The sequence below is a fragment of the Podarcis gaigeae genome, assembly GCF_964106915.1.
Source record: "Podarcis gaigeae genome assembly, chromosome: 5".
Lineage (NCBI taxonomy): Eukaryota > Metazoa > Chordata > Lepidosauria > Squamata > Lacertidae > Podarcis > Podarcis gaigeae.
The window spans coordinates 16670966-16696841 of NC_139681.1; the positions used below are offsets into that span (position 1 = coordinate 16670966).

Here is a 25876-nt window from a genome sequence, read left to right on the forward strand (position 1 = left end):
TTCCGCAGGGCCTGCAAGACAGAGCTGTTCCACCAGGCCTTTGGTCAGGGCGCAGCCTGACTCCCTCCTTTGGCAATCTTTACAGAACTTTAGTTTATGTTTGCCATCAATTTTGATTTTAATTCATTTTTATAATGTTTTTAGAATGTTGCACTATTTTAGTGTTGTTAGCTGCCCTGAGCCCGGCTTCAGCTGGGGAGGGCGGGATTATTATTATTATTATTATAATATTTGAACGAGCCTCTTAGTTTTATTATTTTCAGTTTATCAATACCCAGGACCCCAGCCTGTTCCTCCAATATGCCATTCCGAATCCTTTTGCATGTTGGTTGATCTGTGCAGTCTTTGTTTTGTATCCTCCTCAAATAGTAGTGGCCAAAACTGGACTTGATACCATATGAAAGGTGTTGCAAACTGCTCCGCCTGTCATAGAAACCAAAATGGCATTTGCCTTTCTGGCGAAAGAAACGCATTGCTGTTTCTCATTTTTATGAGTTTCTCATTTTCCTCTTTCTAAAATGTAACCGTGCTACATTCTAGTAATCCTGATTATTAATACCATTTTTGACTATTATTCCCATTTATTTAATGTCAAATTGTCCAAGCATTTGTATCATCTGTAACTTTTATGGGGAACTTTCGTTTCCTCCTAGTTTTGTAATAGGGGTTTCAAACAGCCCTGTACCTGAAGGCAGATCCTCCCATCTTGTCTCTCTTCTCCCCCCATGCTGAGAGTTCACAACCCACCTGTAGTCTGGATAAATAATAATAGACACAAGCACATAATGAGGAGAAAGCCCACACGACTCACACTTACACCTTCCCTTCCCTAGCTCACCCAATGGAGGAAAATGGGCATAAAAAATTAACTCAATAGGCTGTGAGAGCAAACAGCAGACGAGAAAGAATAAAAGGTTGAATATAGAAGGAGAGAGAAAAAAGGAAACTGAGCAGAGGAGAGGGGTAAAGACGAATATCTAGACACATATGTAAAAGTGGCAGATTACTTGCCAAAGGGAGAACATAGGACTTTAGAAGTTGCAAGACAATCCCTTTGGCCTCAAAGCAGTAAAAAGGTAATGGACACTTGGATGGTCAAGTCCAGTCAAAGGTACTATGGGGTTGCAGTGCTCATCTCACTGAGGCCGAGAGAGCCGGCATTTGTTCACAGACAGCTTTCTGGGTCATGTGGCCAGCATGACTAAACCGCTTCTGGCACAATGGAACACAGTGACGGAAAACAGAGCACACGGAAACACCGTTTACCTTCCCGCCGCAGCGGTACCTATTTATCTACTTGCACTGGCATGCTTTCGAACTGCTAGGTTGGCAGCAGCTGGAACAGAGCAACGGGAGCTCACTCCATCACGAGGATTCAAACCACCAACCTTCGGATCGGCAAGCCCAAGAGACTCAGTGGTTTACACCACAGCGCCACCCACGTCCCTCATCAAAGCAGTACTATGAATCTAAAGCGCCTGATGTGTAGGGGCTTCGCAAAGGACAGGTCACAGGAGATGGTCTGAAGGCGCACGAGGCCACCAGCTTGCTGAAGCTAAGCAGGTCTAGGTCTAGTCAGTGCCTGGATGGATGATGGCTTAGAAGCCACATTCCCACTGCCTTGGATTCCATTATGAATGAAGGGCAGGGCACAAATGGAAGAAGGTGGCTATGTTCTGCCTCCAAAACTAAAAGCCGCAATGCTTCTGAATGCCAGTTGCTGGAAAGCACAGGACAGAAGGGTGCCCTTGGGCTCAAATCCTGCTTGCTGGTTTCCCACAGGCAAACCGTTCAGCCACTGTGAGAACAGGATGCTAGACTTGGCCTGATCTGGCAGCAAGCAGGCTTTTCTTATGTTCTTAAGATAAATAAATTAACGTCTCAGCATTAATATTTTCAAGTAAAATTAGATGTGGAAAGCAAAAATTAAACCTAGCTCCAACATTTTGCCAAAATTGTACAACTTCTGGGCAGCATCAAAACATATGAATCAAATTGGCATTAGCCTCATAACACCATCAACATGAATCATTTTCACTGTGTCTGAGATGGCGTAATTTATCAAAGCACAAGTATATGGGATAGGATTTAGGGTTTTAGTTTGTTTATGTTTTTCCTTGATAAGCCAGAGGCCTACATCTAAGACAGTTAATCTAATAGATCAGAGCATTTAATTCTATATTTGACGGGCTACAGATAGCTATAAAACCAAGCCCAATGTAGATGCTATGATGGGTTTTGAAAGTTTTTTTTCACCCCACAGATGGGAAGCATATTTGTTTGGACAGGCTTTTAGAAAAGTGTAAACTCTCTTAGTTTATTTTTTTGCTATTTTTATTGGGGCTTCTTTGTGCTTTTTAAATGCTTTTTGCTATGTTTCGTTCATAGAAGGTATTTCTGTTGTGTTTTAAAGTAGCTCATTTTTGTGGTTGACTTTTCCACCTTGAGTACAATTTGTTTAAACAGCAGGATGTAAATGAAATAATTATATTAATAAATTCAAATACATACAATAAGTGCAATAACTGCATCTAAAGTAGGATAAATGTGTTCAAGAGAAAAATGAAAAATTTCAGTGAAGGAAAATACAGGGTTGTGGCCAATGCTGCTGTTCTGCTCATGAAGCAGACTTCCACTTCTGCAAGAGAACCAGCAACTCCACTTGACTTTGAACTAGACAAGCGTATTGTCAAGGCAGCTATGGCAATGGCTCCTCTCTTCAAAAGGGTATGGGAGAAGGTGAGGCTAACAATGAATATCAAGATGAAGCTCTACCAAGATTGTGTGTTGAGTCTTAGGGTAGTGAGAAGTGGGCAACTTACATCCACCTGGAGCGATGCCTCAACACATTCCATATGCACTGCATCAGGAAGATTTTGGGCATCACATGGCAGGAGAGGGTCTCAAACAAATATGTGCTCTCCCAAGCCCACATCCTCCCAGCATTTTTGCATTCCTGTCTCAATGACATGGTCATGTCCACAGAACAAGATGGCAGGATCCCCAAGGATGAGTTTTAGGCACCAGGCCCGTTGGCACACCAACTTCACACTACAAAGATGCCTGCAAACAAAACATGAAGGTTGGCAACATCAACCCCGCCATGTGGGAATCCCATGCAAACAACCACAGTGCCTGGAGACAGTCAGTCAAATTGTGTAGCCACAGCAGTTACTAGAGGAGGAATGACCACTGTGAGGAGCACAGAAAGGAGAAGCATCATAGTACATCTGCATCAGCACAACCAGATGTCTTCATCTTCCCCAGCTGCAACAAAACATGTCTCCCATATTGGTATCTACAACCACAGCAGGAGCTGTAACTCTCCAACAGTTTGACTTCACCCTCAAAGGCACACTCTTGCATTGTCTCCCGAGACAGACAGATGCCAACAACTCAGAAATACTTAATGTATGAGAAGTAGTCCAGTATCTGATATAATAATTCCAATAATTGATTATGATTATGATTTCTTTCTGGATTTTTTTCTGGCATGAACAAAGGTTGTTAATGTAACAAAGTTGGTAAAGGTAAAGGAACCCCTGACCATTAGGTCCAGTCGTGGCCGACTCTGGGGTTGCGGCGCTCATCTCGCTTTATTGGCCAAGGGAGCTGACGTACAACTTCTGGGTCATGTGGCCGGCATGACTAAGCCTCTTCTGGCGAACCAGAGCAGCGCACGGAAACGCCGTTTAGCTTCCCGCTAATTGATCAGTTCACTATTTCATTGATGGAATGTGTTTATACTTCCATTTTGAGGCCTTCTTCAACTCTAGCTGCTAACAGATTTTCAACAAGTTGGATAGATTGCGTTGGTGAACGTGAATTCGTCATGTGTTAACTTTAAGAGCCATAGACCATTATGTTAAAACATCACACGGGTACCTTGAGAATGCACAAGCTTGCCACTAAACCCATCACCAGGCAGCTTTCCCATGAAGATACCATGTGGGTTGAACCAGGACTTCCATATGGGAGCTCTAGAAATGGCCCCTTTGATTTCCACAACAGCGGCAGTCCTTTTCCAAAGTGCTGTGGCTATTTCAAAGACCATGAATGCAGCCTCCACGCAGAGACACTGGTTCACACAAATGGCACCTGAGCGCTGTCTGGCTGCAAACTTTGCAGTGCCCTCATGCATGCATAGGGGCTATAGCCAAGTACAAACAGCCCATAAACAAAGCTCCAAGTCTGCTCTGCACTGTAACTTCCTTCATAGGGCTGATCTGCAGGCATACTCCTAGGAATACTGATCAAGAATGTTAAAAAGGTATTAGCATAAGTACCCCATAACATTGCTAATCACAGCCTTTCAGTTAGTTGTAAATTCTCTTAATGGGCTGCTTCAGTAGTAATGTACTGTCCAAGAAGGTTTTCAAGAGCAGGTAAAATATCACCTTACCACATTTGCTGGAATAAACTGATAGGACACACCAAATGTTTATTTCTGGATTTAAGGACTTCAAAGGAAGAAGTACTTGTGCCAGTTCTAAGACAATAGCTTCTTCCATGGTGGCCTAGCTTGCTCATGTTTTATAAGCCTATTTACTTCGGTGTTCATGATGAAATAATAGTTACCATAACCATGATTGTGCTGATCTAGAAAAAAATCCACGTTAACTAAACTATTATTGTTTTCCACACAATATTGAGCTTGAAGTTGTTGCATACATTGCTGAATAATAAACAAACCCAGTTGTCTTTTAAAAAAAAATGGCAAAAAGTGAATAGCATAAATAGGTATCTGGTCTCCCAAGTAACCAATACTACAATTCATGTGCTAAAAGCTGCCAGCAGATGTTCCAAAACTATCATGATCCCACGATTGCTGGGAGTGCAACTGTTTTCTTAACTATTGTTCAGTTACAACTGCCGGTCTATTCTAGCTGTAGCTATTGTTGGAGCCATACAACAGAATAGACATGGCCTGCTGTGAATTACGTTGTTTCTGATTTGCAGAATAATTATTGGTGGTCTCCATCAGGGCTGGCCCCACCTTTAGGCAGAGTGAGGCAATTGCAGATGTTGAAGGTCAGCACCAGCGCACCTCAGACATTGATCCCCACCCCGCCATTCCCATATGTTGGAGGTCAGAGCTTAGTGTACCACAGGCCTTTTCATATACAGTATCTCCTAAATTAGCCTGCTGCCATCAGGTGCACTGGAGGAACACGATCCTGTTACCAGTTGAAGTAAGATTCAATTACAAATCCATTTTGTTTCTGAACATGGAATGAGGGTGCACCAATTTCTCCTTTATCTTAGGTAGCATAATGTCTTGAGCAAGCCCTGGTCATAATGATGTATTTCATTATTCAGTTATTATTGGATTTGCGCCATAAGAACATAGTTCCAATGATGTGCTGACTCAACCAGTTAGAATTTCCTAGTGAGCATGGGCATTTAAAAACAAGTAAAGTTCTGTTCTAAACTTTCAAGATTCCTTTTAGTCCTCTTTGTTTATGTAAAGCAATGAAATGTTAGTTCTTCGAGAAAGTCAACACAAAAGTAAAATTGTGGGGGCTTTATATCCAGAATAGCAGAGTATAAATCTGGAGTGTTCCACGCATGTAGTGTGTTTTAGATTCCCTGTGTTGGTCATGCAATCACTCCCCTTGATAATTGGCACACGGTTTATTGGCATCTGAATTTATTATATCATGTAATATGTATAAATCCCATATTTGCTGATGCAGAATTTTTAACAGCACTCTCCTTTACATTAGAAACAAAATTCAGTTAATTAGCAACTGTGTTTTTTCTAGAAGCTGGAATTCGGAGCTTTTGCCCCAGCCATTTACAACTTGTTTTTCTTGGAAAGAGCAAAGTATTTGAAAATAGTGGGGAAAGGGGCCCTCTAATTTCCTTTTCTGCTGAGGAGTGCAGAGCCCCACTTCTCCCATCGACTCCGGGAATATTTCATTTTTTCCCTGCCTTTAAGGGTATATAAATAAAGCCTACTGGCAGAATTTACATTATCTTTGTACCTAAGCCAATTTGTAAAATAGTTGTAAAATTAAATCATATAATTGGAAGGGCTATTTAAACATTAATTGGTAATATGATACGGAGCAGCTCAGCGTTCCCTTTTGACCAGATGTGGACAGAGTTAATAGAAACTTTTAAGACATTTGTAGTGTGTTGGAAATGTTGCTTTAAGGCCAGGCCCCAGAAGGTCTCTTTCAAAAAGAGGCTCAGCCCAAAGCCCCAGAAGCTGGGGGTGGCAGGAGTGAGCCTGTATGAGACCCATTGTGTTGCTTCTTTTATTCTTTGTGCAAAGGATCTTTTAAACGGCCTCGGTCCTGTACACCTGAAGGAGCATCTCCACCCCCATCGTTCAGCCCAGACACTGAGATCCAGTGCCGAGGGCCTTCTGGCAGTTCCCTCATTGCGAGAAGTGAGGTTACAGGGAACCAGGCAGAGGGCCTTCTCGGTAGTGGCGCCTACCCTGTGGAACACCCTCACTTCAGATGTGAAGGAAATAAGTAGCTATCCTAGTTTTAAAAGACATCTGAAGGCAGCCCTGTTTAGGGAAGTTTTTAATATTTAACGCTGTATTGTTTTTAATACTTGATAGGGAGCCGCCCAGAGTGGCTGGGGAAACTCAGCCAGATGGGCGGGTTATAAATAATAAAGTCATCACAACTTCACTACTGGTTCTTGACATAAAAGTAAATATTACACATGATGACTAGATTGCACTGCCTTGCCCCATTTCGAGAACTGCTTCGTAGAAGCATAGGAGGCTGCCTTACACCCAGTCAGACCATTGCTCCATGTAGCTCCATATTGCGTAGACTGACTGGCAGCCAGGGTTTCAAACAGGGAACACACCCAAGTTTATCTGGAAATACCAGAGATTGAATTTAAGGATTTATTATTCTTATTATTAAAGATTTTCTTGTTTTACAGAAGTATGTGTAATGTCTCTCGTATTTTTTTCATGTAACATTTTTACAAATCCGTTTCATTTGTTGAGACATCAAGGGGAGAAAAAAAAGGGGTGGAGGGGGAGAAGATGGGTGGGGATGGGGTGGAGTGGCGATGTTTCTATTATGCTTAATGTATGTAGGGTTTGGTGTCAGTGTTGCTTGTGCTGTTCACTTGTGTTCCTTTGGTGGTGAGAGAGGTTGGGGTCAGCCTAGGGTGTGGTTGTTTGTTTGTGATTGGCTGTGGTGATCTTTGTTTTTGTATCTGAGTGGGGTGGGTGGGTATTTTGGATCAGGTTAGCCATATTGATTTGTATGCTGTTGGTGGATTATTGTCATTGTCTTGTTGGGCTGTGTATGTGATAAAGGGGAGCCATACCAGGGTAAAGGCATCTGCTTCTGTTTGTCCCCGTGTCAGTTTCTGTTTATTGGTTAATTTTTCTAGTAGGGCTGTTTCCCATACTATTTGGTACCATTGGTCCATGCTTACTCCTGACAGGTCTCTCCAGTGTCTGGTTATGGTGTTTCTGGCTGCTGAAAGTAGGTGGGTTATGAGTTCTTCAAACCCCCTAGATGCAATCAAAAAACAATGGGAGAATGACATAGGCTATGAGATGAACCCCACTCAATGGACCAGAATGTGGTCTAAACCCCCCTTTAAATCTATATCAATGAAAAGAAAAGGATCTCTTTTTTTAACCTTGAATACATGACTTTGAGAACAGAAGAAGAAGCTGGGAGGAGAGGTGTTCAGGATATTTTTTTTAATAGTTTTTTTCAGTTATGTGCCCTTGTTTCTCAATTTGATCCTTTTACATGGTTTTGTATGTTTTGTGGTATTTTATGCGTTGTGATTTGCTGTTATTTTTATTGATTATAGATTGGTAATTCTTTATTGTGATTGATAAGTACAAACTCTTTAATTATTATTTGCTGATGTATAATTTTACTGTTTGCTATTAGATTCTGATGGATTGTTGAATGTTGTTTATTTTAAAGTTATTGTTACTTTTTATATTGGATCAGATTGCTACTGTTTGATGTTTTATTATGTTTATATATGTGTCAGAGTGTCTAGAGAAACCCAGCCAGGTGGGAGGGGTATACATCATCATCATCATCATTATTATTATTACACATAACATTTTGCTTAACAAGCATAATTGAGGTTTGTTGTTTGTTTGTTTGTTGTTGTTATTTTCTATACCACTTTACATTTTTAAGAAAAATCTCAAAGCGGTTTACATCACATTAATTAAAACATCAAAAAAATCTTGAATAAAACATTACTGAAGAAAGTCAAATATAAAGTAGACATTCAAAGCGACACAGTTAACAGGAAACTAAAATATTATCTTAAATATTTCAAAACAAAGCATTGCTAAAGGAAGTCAGATATAAAATAAACATTTAAAACAGCATAATTAACAAGAGAATAAAATATTAAGCACAGAACATATCTGCTACCGATGCTGCCAATCCTGCCAATGGTGGTTCATGGCGGGCGGCTGTGGAAGTTCAGGCTCAGTGACCTGGGCCTGCACTATGCGACCGATGAGATGGTCTTTGGCCTCCTCAGCAGCCCCAGCTCTTGTAGTTGGAGTCATTTGGGGCCTTCTCCTTCCATGTCAGGCAGAAAAAGTCTTGCATGTCAGGGTGAAGGTCCTCCAGGACTCACAGCAAAGATGATTTCATTATTTACTATGTTTTACAAATTTTTGTTATCTTGTTTTGGTGTTTATTGGCCAAAGCAGGTGGTTTGAACTCATATGGATGGTAGACACAAAAACAGAATGGCTAGATCAGCTGAACTCTGGAGTTCGAATCTTGTTTCTGCCCTGGTTTTGGAACCGAAACTGCATTGGTCACTCAAGCCAATGGCCTTTGTCAGGAGATGGACAGAGGAGTACAGTGGTACCTCGGGTTAAGTACTTAATTTGTTCTGGAAGTCCGTTCTTAACCTGAAACTGTTCTTAACCTGAAGCACCACTTTAGCTAATGGGTCCACCCGCTGCCGCCGCGCCACCAAAGCCCGATTTCTGTTCTTATCCTGAAGCACTCTTTCTGGGTTAGCATAGTCTGTAACCTGAAGCATATGTAACCCGAAGCGTATGTAACCCAAGGTACCACTGTACAACCCTGATAATTTCTCCTGGACCTCTAAGAAACTTTTGATCACCCATAGCTTCAAACTATTATCCATCTAGGGTTTCTCTAGGTCCCTTTGAAAACAAACACAAAAGTTTTCAGCATTCTCTTAGATCTTACTTGCCAAGTTGACCCATACCTTCAAATTAGAAAAATAATTATCTCAATTTCTTTATCCGCAGTAGATTAAAGAAGCTGCATTTCTGGACATTTAAAGGAACTTGCTTCTGTGTACACTGATCATTAATTTTTAAAATCTTACGAAACTTTTTTCTGTGGCTTGGGGAATGCATTGAATTTCTCCTATAAGGTTTTTTTGTTACATTAAATATTAATATTTCCATTCCCATGATACACTTAGATATCTAAGTGTAAACATAAATTCTGTAATGATCTTCCAGAGATTTGTGTATCCACATTAATTTAATATCTCTTTTACGCTTTTGATTGCAGTTTTCATTGTTTCATCAGAAGTCAGTCTAAGTCACCACTTCGTTGGGGGCTCATTTATTAATTTGTTGTGAGGTTTTTCTTTTGAGTGTGTTTGGGATATAATTTTATGTTGCAAGTCTGAAAATGGGCCCTGTTCATGCATGCATTTTCAAGAGAGGAAGTAAGATGGAAAACACATTCATTGCAAGCAGTCAAAACCCGTTACATTTGTGTAAAGAAAGAAAAAAAGATGTTCTGAAAAATGTGATATGATTCATCTGTGTTCTTTCAATGAAACAAGGCCTCTTAACCCTAGGATTTTAGTCCTAATTTTATTACTCCTTCCAGTAATAAGCCTTGAGTCTTTTTGCAGTCTTCTACTTTCTTTCAAACATCTATCGCTCATTAAAGTCCTTTTAGATTAGATTTAATGGTAGCTCACATGGTGCTAATTTCTTTTCAGTCTGTAGTATTTTTGATTCTAATCATCCTTCACCACTTTTCATTTCAATACTTTTTGAAGTGTGGAATCTCATAAAGAGCAAGATTCCTTTTTCTTTGTGCAGTGCCTTGATTTTTAAAACAGTCCTATTTATATAGATGTTTATAGATTATAATAGACTGTATGACAAAAACATATGAGAGATGTTGGACTAGTGAGGAAGTGCTGGTAGCGTAGGTTTTACAGTTTGGGGATACAAAATACAGGTCTAGATAATAGTTATTATTTGTAGCGGAATTTCAATATGGCTCAGATGCATAGAGCTGTTGCAGCTTATTACAGATGGATACAGTGGCAATTTAGCTCTAAGTGATTTCTTTTCAGCTGAGATCTTCTGGCAGGTAACTGTGAGGCTATTAAGTAAGGAAATAATTATTAATGAGACAATAGTAATAGCATGCAGCTAAATAATGATAGTAAAAGCCTTGGAACTTTTAAATTTTGCTGCTGGGAACCTGAAGAAGCAGCTTAGACTCCAAGCAATATGATCTACTTAGTTATATTCCTGGTTTCCTAAAATAATTTGTATTTTTTTTATACAAATCAGCACATCCATAATAGGAGCACAGACTGTCACTACTAGAGAGTGTCAAACTTCAGAAATGATGTCTTTCTCTATGGACAAAGAGAACATTAATCTAGCCTTTTCTTTTCATGGAGATAATAACATTCCTTGCTTCTTTATGATAATCTACCTGCCTTCAGAGCACCAGAAGATAATCTTAAAGGGTGTTTGTTTGTTTGTTTGTTTGTTTGTTTGCTTGCTTGCTTGCTTGCTTGCTTGTATTGTTTGTTTGTTTGCTTGTTGCTGAGGCTGGTTCATCTGTGTTTATTTGTGCTCCTGAGGCCCTTTATAGGTAGGAGTCCCACAAGCATGTTGAGGAGCATGATGTAATTATTAAATCTCCCATACCAAAGACATGCATGCCAGCCAAATTATAAATCATGACCCTCCAAGTCCCAGGATGTCTGCATTAACCAATGTAATCTGTTCTCTTAACCAGCACAGACAGGCTGCCTCATAATATATTTGCAGATCTGGCAGGGCAAAGCCTCCTATTTCTTTTGTATCTGTCATAATTTTATGTTTAACTCTTGGCTTTTTCCTTGCCAATAAATTTAGAAATACCCCTCTTCCATTCTTTGAAGCAGCCTGGGTTATTAACAATTGATATTGATTGAAATAAAAACAGCATCTTGGGTAATAGGTTCATTTTGGTAGTTGAGATTCTGTGAAGTAGGGAGAGCTTCATAGCAGGGTCTTAATGTTTTCTTTTAGATGCTGGATATTCTACATTTTATCAGTTGCCATCATAGAATTGTATAGAGTTGGAAAGGACCTTGACTAGTCCAGAGGAGGAAGAAATGGGGGGCGGGGGCTGAATGGTGGAACCCTGAGTTGAAGGGAACTACACTTCAGTCACTTGGAAAGGGGAACCAGGGATTCCCCCCTGACTTTGCTGCAGAGCGGAGAGCCTCAGGTGGAGGCTTGGGAGGGCTTGTGGCAGCTAAGAGGGGAGCCAGAGCAGGAGCCCAAACAGTGGGATGCAGTCCTGTTGCTAAGATCCAGATGCTACCTTTGCAGCTGGAAATGTATCCACTCACTCCCAAGGAGCGCATGTTTGCAATGCCAACGTTCCCGCAGGCCAAGCAAGTCTCACGAGTGCTTTTTTCCTTTATGACTAGGAAACCTTATACCATACATTATATGAGGGGTGTAAATTAGAAGAAATAAGGAGAACTATTTTTTTAAAAAATGGGATTGAAACATGATAACCAAGCTTTTGCAGAGGGAGAGAGGAGGGATGCCACCTTTCTTATTGCACTGGCTGGGGGACAGTAGCAGCTTGGTTTGGATGCACGGGGTGATGTGCTGCAGGGGGTCCCACAGCAATGCTGTAGAACAGAGTGTGAGAGGCAGGGGGTGCCAAATTTTAGCATCACACGGGGTGCCACTGAAATTTGAGAGCCCAAAGTCCACCACTGCTCCTTCCTCCTCAGGAGGTTTCCATGCAGTTTGGGAGCAATGCACTGGGTGTCCCATGACTCTTATATCCGATAAACTTTGTTATATGGTGTGTCTTTTCTTTTCTTTTTTAACTCTCTAGTATTTACCTACTTAAATTACTACATTTAATTATCCCGACAAGTTGCGAAACCTCAGTGAAGGTGCCCTTTTGAAGATTGTGGAAGAAAGGAGCGGTTTCTCTTGCAAAAACTTGCCCTGTAATAAATAAAGGCTATCACTAATGTTAAAAGGGGGGGGGGGGACTACCTATATTTAAGTTTTTAAAAATCAAATAGAGGGATAAGGATAAATTAACTGTAGCAGTACAGCAGAACCAAAATAGCTTCACAAATATACCAAGTCAAGGCCAACTCTTGAAGAATTGTTGGCATTGATTCACAGAGCATCATCATCTGGGCTTCTTCTGGACTGAGACCTTTGGTTTTTAATTTTATAGTATATGGCATTTGGACCTAGAAGTATGCTAAGACACAACTGTTCTGCTCCTGGAAGTTTTGACTTCTCATATCTTTGTTGTGTCTGGTATATCAGTCCTATGTTAACTTAGAAGCATTTTAAGTGTGTTTAGGAATGTGGCCCTAAACAGGTTTCATCTGGTTATAAACTGAGCATTGATCAGTTTTAACAAGCTGCATTCCAGCCACTTCACTCCTTCTGGAGTATAGATAGTCCCACATAATAAATACCAAAGAGTCAGCCACGGTGAAATCTGTGCAAAAGTATAAGTGCTTTTAAGCTACAACAAAAAATAAGGGAAATTGTTACTGACCTAAGAAAACTAGAAACAATATGAAAGTGAAGCCTGCCACAAGGTCCTGCCACAAATAGCAGTTACCTTTTTTTATTGCTATCTCTTGAGTTTTACCTTCAGTTTCCGCCATAAATGGCTGCTGTTCTGCTGAAAATTGAGAGTTAACTCTAAGCGACAGAACGTATTTCAACAGCTCTTCCTCTACACACTGTTTCTATGCAGTGTGAAATTCTGTGTGCTATTTGGTTTAAAAAAATGCTTCAGAAACAATAACTTTGCAGTGCATTTAAATGTTCATTATTGCTAAACAAGTTAGATTGTTAGGGTTTGCTACTGCATTTTAAAATGCGACTGATTATAAATTGGTGCCATGATCTGAAGTGGGGCAAAGAATAGGAGCTTCAGGAAAAGGTACCGTATTTTTCGCTCTATAAGACGCACCAGACCACAAGACGCACCTAGTTTTTGGAGGAGGAAAACAAGAAAAAAATTATTCTGGATCTCAGAAGCCAGAACAACAAGAGGGATCGCTGCGCAGCGAAAGCAGCGATCCCTCTTGCTGTTCTGGCTTCTGGGATAGCTGCACAGCCTGCATTCACTCCATAAGACGCACACACATTTCCCCTTACTTTTTAGGAGGGGAAAAGTGAGTCTTACAGAGCAAAAAATACGGTACCAATGTGTAAGTCTCCTGTTGAAACCCAATCTGCTAAAGCAATAGGATGGAAGCAGTGTGCGCTGCTTGTGTGTCTGGATAACAGAGAAAGTTTATCAAGGCTGAAGAACAACTGCTGTTCAAATCCTGTCTCCCCCCCCCCCCAAAAAAAAGAATAGATTATGTTGCTGGTTGTATGTTTTGGTGTTGGGGTGGGGCGGTTATGGCTTTGTGTTTTGTTCTTTTGCTTTGCTGTTGTCACACGCCATGCATGAATGAAAATGCTGCATTCTCCCGGGAGCTGTAAAGCTTCTGTGAAGATTGTTTATTTCCTTAATCCCTTCTCCTTTGTGAATCCTGATGTCAGATAGAAAATGGAAAGCCTTTAATATAGATATTATCACCCTTATTATCACCTGCACTAGGGAGTGCCCTCGCTGCCTGTTGTTACCCTAGCAATCGCCATATGTTGCTGCCTCTCTGAGGTTAGATTTTAACCTGACTACCTTCTCCCATATGAGGTGCCTTTGGGGGGTAGCACAGATGGGCCACTGCTTCTTTCATTATCTTGCACTTATGGTCAATCAATGCTGAAAGGCGTCCTTTCATTTTGAACTTTCTGAGCTATTTGGGACATGCCAAATATCATTATTAGCAGCAGTCGCTGCAAAGGCGTGAACCCCGAGCCGAAAACCGTAAAGCAAACATGATTCCTAAAAGCACTGAGCGCAGCTCTCAGAGAAAGAAGAGATGGGAAATCTGACTAGGATGTATCAAATTTTACCTCCTCCTGGAGTACAGGTCGTCCCGCTTAAGAAATACCAGGAAACCAGCTATAATAAAATTCACACAAAAGTGCAGGTGCTTTTAAGCTGGAACAAATGGATGAAGCCAATCTTCTGCTGCAGCCAAGGAGCCTTCTGAGGGACAGCGAGAGGAAATTCTGCAGGAGGGATTTAAAGGAGGCAAGAGAAACTGTTTGGCAGAAGGACTGATCTTACAGCTATTGTCATCATACACTACAGCAAGCTGGGGGGGAGTGCTCTTCACATGTAATAAGCACCTTGGAAAATGTCACAGAAGTAGGAATGGTAGAAAGAAATATATGGAGCAGAGCAGATATGAGTTCTGAGGCAAGAGCAAAGGATGGGGTATGGCACATTGGAATGCTACCTGAAGGAACATAATTATGTCCCCAACTTCTGGTGTTTCTTTGGGAATTGAGTACTGAGATAGACTCTTATTTGTTTATGGGCAATTTTGTCTGTGGTGGCATTGGTAGCTTTGCTGAGGTCAAGGGAAGCCCAGTCTTTTTCCCCCTCTGTGTTTAGATTAGATTTTTTTTCTGCCCCCTTGGACAGAAAATGCGGTTTGGTATAAACTGGGTAGCAACAAGACATATTTGGAGTTGGCTACAGAACAGGGTACCCGGTACCCGGTACCCTACAGAATTAAGTACCCGGCCTTACTGCTTCCCTGCGTGGCAGAATGTGTCATTTCTCAAAAGGGACACCCTTGTCTTCTTGCTCCAGCCTTGTGACCTGACCTTCCATGTTTGTTCGTACAGTAAGAAAAATCGTCACAGCTATTCTGAAGAAAGTATGGCATGCTGCAAACATTTCATCTGTCTGTTGCCATGGAATATTGTGATGTCATCTTAGATGGATTTTAAAGGGAACTGGACAAAGGCGTGGAGGATAAATCTATCAATGGCTACAAGCCATCATGATCTTCAGTTACAGAGGCAGCATATCACCCTATCCCACTTGCTGAGAGCAACCAGAGGAGAAAATCATTGCATTCATATGCTCTTTGTAGGCTTCCCAAAGGTATCTGATTGACCGATTTGGGAAATGGGATGCTAGACTAGATATACCAGGGGTCAGCAAACTTTTTCAGCAGGGGGCCGGTCCACTTTCCCTCAGACCTTGTGGGGGAATTATTTTTTTAAAATCAACGAATTCCTATGCCCCACAAATAACCCAGAGATGCCTTTTAAATAAAAGGACACATGCTACTCATGTAAAATCACACTGATTCCCGGACCATCCACGGGCCGGATTTAGAAGGCAGTTGGGCCGGATCTGGCCCCATGGCCTTAGTTTTCCTACCCATGAGACTTTTGGTCTGATCCAGACATGTTGTTGTTTAGTCGTGTCTGACTCTTCGTGACCCCATGGACCAGAGCACACCAGGCACTCCTGTCTTTCACTGCCTCCCGCAGCTTGGTCAAACTCATGCTGGTAGCTTTGAGAACACTATCCAACCATCTCATCCTCTGTCGTCCCCTTCTCCTTGTGCCCTCCATCTTTCCCAACATCAGGGTCTTTTCCAGGGAGTCTTCTCTTCTAATGAGGTGGCCAAAGTATTGGAGCTTCAGCTTCAGGATCTGTCCTTCCAGTGAGCACTCAGGGCTGATTTCCTTCAGAATGGATAGGTTTGATCTTCTTGCAGCCCATGGGAGTCTCAAGAGTCTCCTCCAGCACCATAATTCAAAAGCATCAATTCTTTGGCAATCAACAATCTTTATGGTTCAGCTCTCACTTCCATACATCACTACTGGGAAAACCAGACATAGCTGCTCTCATATTGAGAAGGTTTGGAGGTGGGGAGGGAGCTGGACCAACTGCGCTTGTTGCATGGCACCCTAACAGCATTTGGACAGTCCTCGTTCACTTCTGATTTCCAGCACCAGAGTTTCTTGTCTGGCACCATAGCAACTGCAGGGCTCTTCCCACTTCAAATTTTAAACCATACAACCACAAACGTAAAGCGTGAATACCACAAACAGACGTTTATAATAACCAAGTCAGTCTTACAGGTATGGCTCAGGATTGGGCCTGGATTGACTGTAGTGCCTGCAATAGCCCTAAAGCAGCAAAAAAACTCCATCTTCCAAGCAAAAAAATAGAAAGTATTTTAAATAACTGGAAATAACTTGCACTCTACAGATTGATTCGCAGATAGGCACAAAGCAGTATCAGAGATTCCTGGCCAAATAAAAGTTTGGCACAGATGTTAATGTCTTCCCCTCCCTCTCACCTCAGAATAGACTTCTAACTTCCTATTTCAATTGCATGACTAAAAACCTGAGGTTACAAATATCATCTGGCTCCAATACATCTTGTTTAGTTTTTGTTCCTATTTTCTGTGGACTTATGGCTTCCATTACTACTCTTCTCCCCCCCCCCCTTTTTTTTTTTTGCATTGTCTGTGTCCCAGTCCCACCTAAGCCTTTCTGGATTTTATTGTAGTTCATTAGAAGTGCATTTCTTTATCTTGGAGGCTTTCAGGCTCTTTCCCTCCCCACCCCCCACTCCATGTATGCCTTGGCTTTGTTAATTGCATGCTGCTCTAAGAATACACGGCATGATACCTTTGAACCTTACACTTTGCCTTGACAGCTGGGCTAGCAAATGCCACTGACAACGGGGAAGTGTGAGGGGGGGGAAATCTTTTGTAAGTAAATTGCCAATGTGGCTAACCTTGCTGGAACCCAATTGTTAAGGCTGTGATTCAGTTTTTCTGTCAAACTCAGTTCAGGCTAACCTGGCTGGCCTTCTGCTTCTTCAGTGATCAGCCTGAGGAAGTGTGCTTTCTCAGCTTATCAGGTTTTATTAACTTCAGCTTCCTGCTGCAGTAATTGTTTGTTCCCACTTCAGCTTCTTAGAATGTCCACCAGAATGCCCTGTCACCGGTGCCTGAGAAACATGTGCACATTAAATACTTCCTTGAATTATTTGCAGCGCAATCCACCAGAAAATTCTCCTACCTACGCAGGCCCCGCTGAAATGCGTGGGAGCATTGTAAGATCACTTCTTTTGCAGTGCTCCATTTATCTCATCAGCAGTCCTCTTCCTCAGCCAATTATACTTGCATTGCTTATGTTTAGTAGTCTGCAAAGATCACTATTTCTCCGCCGATGTTATTCCCCTGCAAAATGGAACAGTAAAAAGGCACCGGCGATAATGTAAACTGAACAAGTGATAGTGAGATTGGCCAAAAGCTACCTCCTGTTGTGAAGTGAAATGTGAGTAACGGGGGGGGGGGGGATGATTAAGATACTTTGGAAAATAGGTAAAAGCTTTATTACAAACAGGGCTCCGTACATAGATATATGTTAATGTTTCGTATGTTGGCCCAGTTGACATGTGGTGTGAACATGCTTGTGTGCAGGTACCGTATTTCTCGCTCTATAAGATGCACCAGACCACAAGATGCACCTAGTTTTTGGAGGAGGAAAACAAGAAAAATATATTCTGAATCTCAGAAAACAGAACAGCAAGAGGGATCTTGTTGTTCTTGCTTCTGGGATAGCCGCACAGCCTGCATTCACTCCATAAGACGCACACACATTTCCCCTTACTTTTTAGGAGGGAAAAGGTGAGTCTTATAGAGCAAAAAATACAGTACTTACAGAAAAAAATCACAGCTGCTTTGCTGCTCTCCAGACGCTGCTGCCGCCACAATACCTGGTGCTAGAGCTACATGCAGATCTGTGTTCATGATTTGTTACAAGCAGCAAGCCCTATAACTTGTGGTTTGTCTGGGCCAAGACAAACCATGAGGCTTAGCCATGATGCTGAGCCAAACCATGTCTTAGTTCTGCAGCAGGGCATGTGGAGAAGGAGCGAAATGGCCACAGTTTTTCTTCTGAGTACTAGCACACTAGTGCATTCATGCGTAGCCATGGTTTGGCGTTACGTATTCATTTTATGTCTTCTAATCTTTTCAAATGGTATGTTTTCAGGGAGGGATATCTGAAGGTCTGCTAGAGGAACGGTCTTTTGCTTGCACAGGTAGACTTCCTCTACTATATTCTGCACTGCCACCTCCACGCAGCCACCAAATCTGCTTTGGAACACTAGAGGACCCTCTGGATCAGATTTGGAGGTGCGTGGAGGCAGCAGAGGCGAGGAAAGGAAAGCGAAATCCACTTGTGCAGCACTGGATATCACCCAGTATATGTAAATTATCTTCAGTAATGTCTTCATATTAGAACCAATTAGGAAATAGCATTACTGCTTTCTCCCCTGTTCTGTGCTTGTATTTAAAATCACACATTCAAAGGGGAGCCATTAATGTTTGATATAAATATGAAATAACGACCTTCTGGTGCTCGAGTCCTACTTGAGGGATGAAGAAGAGTTCAGTTGCCTAAAGCTGTGAATAAGACATCAAACTGTTTTAAGGGATTCTCTCATTAATGGTTGGATGTGTTGTTTTATTTGAAACACTTGGGGTTCTTTAATGTGAAATCAATGACAAATAGCTTTCAATATGTTTGCAGCTAAGCACCAGGCTAATCCTTCAATGACACCATGAATGTTGTTGATTGAAATTATATTTTAAAGCTTATAACTATTACATAAAGCTGTAATCAAACCGTATCATTTAAAAATATCAGAAGAGTCCTGCTGCATCTGCTGAAAAACCCACCTAGCTGAGCACTCTGTTCTCACAGTTTTCAACCAGGTGTCTACAGGAAGCCTGCAAATGTGATGAAAAGGTGTGGTCATAGAATCATAGACTCACAGAATTGGAAGTAGAGTTGGAAGGGACCCCTAGGGTCATCTAGTCCAACCCCCTGCAATGCAGGAATCTCAACTAAAGCATCCATGACTGATGGCCATCCAACCTCTACTTAAAAACCTTCAAGTTGACCAGTGGTTTTCAGCCAGTGTGCCGTGGCACCCTAGGGTGCCTTGAATGATGGTCAGGGGTGTCGTGGGCAACACTGGCCTCTATCCCGCTTTCCTTCCCTCCCTCCTCTGATGCCCTCTCACATCTCTGCCTCCCCAAGGCTTGCACAGCTGTTTGCTGCAGCAGCCCTGGCTACAAGCTCCCCAGGTGAATGGTGCCTCTGGAGCTGGCCAGAGGGTCTCCCCACGCCCCTGTGGGGCAGTGTGAGGAGCCCCTTCTCTTTGGGGCAGGGGGGCAGCTCAGAGACCAGGGGGTGCAGCTGTGGCTCCCCAGAAGACTCCCAAGGAGAGGGGAGAGGAGACTGAGGGAACACTCTCCAAGGGAGGGCGTTCAAAAAGGGGTGAGAAGCTGCCAGCTCTGCAGGCCAGGGATGACATATCTGGCCTCCTGAGTCCCACAGGGGTGCTGCAGAAAAAAATTAGTTGCTTAAGGGAGCCATGGACTCAAAAAGGTTGTAAACCTATAAAGTAGACAGATCTTTTGAGCAGTTCTGAGTTAAAATTCAGTGTTAGGTTGAGCAGGAAACTGCATGTTTCATATTATACCGAACTGATGCTAGAAATGGCACCTCTGTATTTTTATTCTGCTCTCCTCTGAAACAGCCAAGGGTCATTTACCCTGATTTGTGGCTTCATCACATGTTAATTTCCTTACCAGCGGTGTAGTCACAACATGGGGTAAGCGATCCTAAATGTTATTGGGGAAAGGTGAGGATGCTGTTTGTAAATTTGGCTCTCCAGCCTCACTGCTGTGGCCTTCGGGAAGTGTGGTAGAAATGATTAATAGTGAAAAGTCCTGTGGTTAACTGTACCCTTTCCTGTTAAAGGCCATTAGTCCAAAGTTACTTTGCCAGTGGGGAGGAGAGCACACATTTTCCTTCCATCTCTCTGAAGTGTGTTGACACTTCATTGCTATCTTGTCAGGGGAAGAAGCAGCCTTTTCATCGCAAGTAACTGAACAACTGCATGTGGGCATATTGAGATAATTATGTAAAAGGAGACTGCCTGAATGAGCTTCCAAATGTGTTATTTCTTTATTATCTAGCACTTTATAATTAACTGTTCCCTTTTTATTATTATTTCAGGAAGCTGCCACTTTTGCTAAAGCGCAAGGCTTTGAGGTGAGTTAACCTATGTTGCACGCTAAACAGATTCTAAAGGGTTTTTTTCCCCTTGCTGATAATGAAGTTCTTTTGGACAGTGATTGATGTGCTATTATACTCTCCAAGCCTCGCAGCAGTTGCCATAGAAACTTGGCAGTCGTCATGGTTTCTTTGTTCTGCCAGCTCAGTGTTATGACGCACTCTGCTAGGTCTGCACCCAACATCGCCTACAGATGTTATTTATTGAATTTTGAAAAGCCTCTTGGGAAGCTGAGAGGTTGGGCACGGCTTCAAGCTGCCTCTGCAGATATGGGGCCTGTCAGTTTGCTCAGTTAAAAAGCCACCTCATTAGCTGAATTACACTCCATAAAGATCCAGTGCTAAAGCATTGGTGAGGCAGGACTAAATACTGAAATATAACACCATTTTAAATAACTTAAACTCTGCCATATGTGGATTATCGTCATGCAAATGAATTTTAGTAAGGTGGTATGTGGAATTGTTAAGAGCTGATTAACGTAAACCCTGCCTTTTACACTCAGTCTCTTTTGGAGAAGTGGGCTGTTCTTTTGTTAGCAGGCACAAGTGGTATTTTCCATCTGGGTTTGTACAAATGTGCAATCTCCTAACAGCCACACACAGTCTCTGTCTTTTGTTTAGTCTATTGTGCATCATTTTTAGAGGGTCTACTCTTGACTTTAGTATTTTTATTTGTGAATGCTTCAGATTCTGGAGGGTTTATCAGTATACCATTTTCCCAATAGCCTGATCAGGAGAACTACTACCTATAGGACATGGGGACTGTTTCCTAGCGTTCACCAGACACTATATAATGTGACAACCAATGTATTTGATATTAAGTGATCCTTGCAGTCCAATGTGCATGAAGCCTTTTTCTGTACATGTGCATCTGCCTTAACCCCTCAAGTGTTTTGTTCATCAGGCAAATACATCAGGAAAGCTGATGCTTGGGCTGTTCAGTTCCCATTTGCATTATCAGACCCACACAGTTAGGAGACCATACGCTGATCTGAGACTTTCCTTTGGGTCTGGGCAAGTACAAAGGAAGAGAAAGAGAAGCACATCTGTGGTGTGTCTTTGTGTGTATGTCCAATTTGGATTGCTTCAAGATAACTCAAAAGCAACACACATCTGCACCATCTTTACAATGTTAACGCAATATGCTTTGCAGTTTTATTTTGTGGTGGCTGCTTTTATAGAAATGAAGAGTATGCAAATTGAAAGTGTTGTTGTTTTTTTTACAATCTCTATTAGAATAAACAGGATTTGTCAAATAAAACAGTGTTTTAGGTCTTCACGATTTAGCACAATTTATTTGAAATCTATAGCATGGTATAGTAGAACAGCAAAGAATGGAAGTCATGTATTAGCCTTGCCCTTTTTATGTTTTCATTTCTTCCTTAAGCTGAAAACCTGGGGCATGCCTGGTTTAAATTAACACCGAGTGACAAAATGCTTTTGCAAATGTCTGCCAAACACCTTTTTATTAACCTTTCCATTAGCACTTTCTTATACTTCCTAGCACAGTTTCTGCTGAACATCCTAAATCTGCCACGTCTGATTTCACTGCATTAGCAAAGTGCACAGAGATTGTGATCTTATCCCATATTGCCCCCTTTGCTTGGCAGCAAGTGACATATCAGATCTGCCAATGGTGATGTATGATGTTTGATAATGTGTCCATTGAGGGTTTTTATTCTGTAACTTTAACATTTCCCCAAACCTCACAGCGAAAAAGGAGCAATGAAAATGGTTCACCATTAGATCTTTTTAGAATCATGAAAACTAAAGGGAAAATTATAGTAGAGTAAGGGCTCTAATTGACTGCTGTTTGAGAGCATTATCAGAAGCTGCCTGGAGGTCCAGTATACACAGTTGCCCTTAGGACTTATAGCATAAGAAATACTAAATAAACGCCTTTTCTTCTTTAGCACAACCTATATACTAAGACGGTCCTCTCTTAGTATAAATTGTGCTTCTGATTCAGGCCAGAGTCCCAAATCTACATGAGAACTACAGTTCTGAGTTCTGGAAATATTTGATGATGGACTGAACCACTTTGGAGATGGGTGAGGGAGCCACATTATTAATGTAGGGGATTACATCCACTTAGAAAACTAATGCATCCTGGAGAGCATAAGCTAGTGCTCGTTATTTAAGTACAGAGAGGCTTTCCATTTGGAGGAAAAATCCACTCTCCCCACCTTCACTCTAAAGTGGTATGCTGAGCAAAAAGCTATCTAAAACTGGATTAAAATAAAGAATTAGCATAAAACTGCAGAGCAGTAAGATTCCATGGTAGCAAAAACAACAAACTTTGCAATCAACTGTAAGTAGAGACAAAGAGAGGGAATTTCACAACTGGGGTGCCGCCACAGGAAAGGACCTGTCCCAAAGTATTACCCAATGTGCCTCTGGGGGCAAAGACCTGTGTAGAAGTACTTAATGACTGGGCAGTTTCCTCTGGGAGCAGAGAGTGCTTTTTAGGTATTTGTTGTGCCTGGCAAGCTTTGTTCCACTGCTACTTGTATAACTCAAAAGAAGATGCAATAAAAGAATGTCATAACTGTTTGTACTGCATAGAGAAAGTTTGTAAAAACCTGCAGCTTTGTACTTTGACTGATTAAGGCTACTACTAGACATTATGGGAGAGGCATGACTGCCACCAAAAACAGCTCTACATTTCTTCCTTTCTGTGGTAACTTCCAATAAAATGATCTGTATGCCTTTTTAAATTAGTCTGCCATAAACTTTGGAGACAAATAACCATGGTTTTATTTCCTGGTTTTGGAAATGTTTTGGATAATATATGTTTTGGATAATATATATTTTAACAAAAAATCATAAGGGGGGGGGAATCTCAGGCAATAAAAAGGATTCAGAAATATGCAGTGAGGAAAAGGCAGTTTGCATGCTGATGAGATAAGCAACATAACCTCCTGTAAGATGATCTATGGTTTCCTGGGACTATGCAGGCTCTGGGAGAGGAGCTTGTAACTGTTTTCTCCTTCCTGGTCTGTTTTACTCCCACTCCGCAGTGCGCTGAGCCACAAGCCAAGATTTGGCTTGGCAAGTTATCTGAACCCAACCTTGTGGTTAAGGTCTCTCCTCCCTAACCACGAGCTGTAACTAAGGCTTGTTCCTGGCTACAGCTTGTGGTTACCGAGGAGAGAGCTTAAGTCCAGGATCAGATGACATGCTAAGCCAAACCTTGCCTTATCTTAATGCTTCATGGGGGGTGAAGAAAAGACTGGGAAGAAGCAAGGCAGCTGAGAACTCTTCTTCAGGAGCCCATATATTTGTGTGGCTTACTGTGATACGCAAACCAGGCCAGAGTAGGGCAAAGCAAAAAAGCAAACTAGGTGATGGGAATTGCTAGTACATGTCTTAAAAGATGTCCCTGATAAGGATTTAAAACGAAGAGCCTTTTGTACTTTGTGTAGTATTGCAAGAAAGTCAAATTGGTTCTAGTGGGATTCTGGACACAATTAATTAAAACCACTTCAAATATAATAGGATTGTGCTAAACAGATAACAGCTTACAATATGTGGTGCAAGAATTTGTATGTCATAGAGTCAGACTGATTTGTACAATCATCCGAAAGTTTTGGATTTCTTAGTATAGATTGGATTTATCTGTAACGACACTGACAGGTTGTAAACGAACGTGCCAAAGGAGGGCCAACTTACACATGATGAGGGTAATCTTTGATTGGATCTCCTGTATGTTTTATTTGTTTAATCAGGCACAGGAGGCACAAAATTTGATTAGAACAATAATTCTGGGCGACGTTAACCTTTTCTTCCATGTAATTTCTTCAGCCTCCATGGTTTTTCCTCCCATCCCCACAGTGCTGCACGAGTGGAGCAGAGCCGTCTGGAGGATTTTCACCCCATATTCTGCACTGCCAAAGAGCCTAGGTTCACTAGCATTTGTAGCATCAAATTCTTCAGACTCAGTTTTTCATTTTCTCAAGTGGGCACCAGGATGCCAACAAGTGGCTTGTCATCCTCCAATCCCTTGAAGGCAGGGGGGAAAGTCATCACTCCCAGAAGATCTTTGAGTTGTCCCTTCCTTAGAGTGGCAGTTCATTTCTCCTACCTTCCTTGAAAGGGACCTGGTTTTACTGGTGCTCTCCCTGTATTCCACAAGTACTGTGCCCTGATTCTTTATTTGTTCTTATTGTCCAAGGTGGAGAGATCAGGCACCACTGATGGGTATTCCATCTTTTTAGTTAAAATAAAGGAACAACTTGGAGGCTGGGCTTATCTTTTGGTAGCCTAAGGCCTCATAGGGCAGGGACAGAAAACACTTTTGTTAGCGTGAGGGACTTACTCCTGTGCAATATCACCTTGGTACAGATCTTTGTTTCCAGTCTCTCCATGATGCCCCTTTTGTTCTTCTCTGCCAATGAGGATGATGGCTGACAGTGAACAGAAAGCCATTCAAAGGGGTAAGGGCTAAAGCAAGGGTTGGGGTAGAAACCCATAACCCACCCATCCACCCGCCTTGTGCTGCAAGCTGCCTAAAATACTTAGTAGACATAAATGCAGCTGTTCATTTGTGGATCAACTAACAAAGTGAAGAAAACCACGTATGTTCACTTTGGGGAGAACAGTGAGATTTTCCAATCACTCTAGGAGACAAACTTCTCTCTCTTAGTGTAAGAATTAATGGCAGCCAAACGGCAATGACACCAAATTCCTTGCAGAAAAATTGTATTATTATGAAGTTACAGGGAAACACTGTAATTCTAGAAAAATGTGGGCAACACTAATGTACATGAAGTTTAGTGTCAAGAGTGAAGTGATACAACTTTGGAAAATGTTAATCCGTGCATGTTAGAAATGCAAGAGAGATCAGGAAAGTAGTGCTTTCTGTTTCACTGACCCTTGTTGGTGTAGGCGTGTGCCCTATGCCGCCTTTTCTTAACATTTTTTTCACTCTCTCCTGCTTCTAAGTGGAGTGGATGTTTCCACATTCATCTTAAGACAAACTGAATCCAACCGCATTTAGTTAAACCAAACAAGTATAATAATAATAATAATAATTTATTATTTATACCCCGCCCATCTGGCTGAGTTTTCCCCAGCCACTCTGGGCGGCTCCCAATCAGTGTTAAAAACCGTACAGCATTACATATTAAAAACTTCCCTGAACAAGGTTCCCAAACCACAGTTTGAACCCGAATGGAAAAGTCTATTTTCATATCTAAAGTAATTTCCTGACATTATTCAAATAAAGTTATAATCTCAAGTGTGCTGTTTTGTACTACGTACAATAGATCTTTTGTTTTTCACCAGACTGAGGACATTAAGGAGATAGCCCAGAAAGCACAAGCCTTGCCCAAAGCGAACCTGAAAAGACAGCGGGTTGTCGTATTCACCCAAGGGAAGGAAGACACTATTATGGCCACAGGTACGTAGTTTCCAAGCATTATATCCAAGGTATATAAGGGAATAGCACTCCATTCAGCATTGGTTGGGTCTCAGTGGGCCGCCACGTTTCAGAAAGGATGCGGACAAATGAAAGGGTTCCAAGCAAGGAACAAAGTTGATTAAAGATTTGGAATATATGGTGCCTGAGCATGAAGTGCACTTGAA

At 41.7% G+C, this 25876-nt stretch overlaps 1 protein-coding gene across 3 annotated transcripts in view; it reads left to right on the forward strand.

The window, feature by feature from the left end:
• The window catches only part of ADK (adenosine kinase), a 196500-nt gene that overhangs the window by 132786 nt on the left and 37838 nt on the right, over window positions 1-25876 (forward strand). For all 3 annotated transcript variants that reach the window (XM_083738500.1, XM_083738502.1, XM_083738501.1), the window contains exons 8-9: window positions 20234-20269; window positions 25577-25691. In XM_083738500.1, the coding sequence (XP_083594626.1) occupies window positions 20234-20269; window positions 25577-25691 (151 nt within the window). The remainder of the gene's footprint in view (window positions 1-20233; window positions 20270-25576; window positions 25692-25876) is intronic.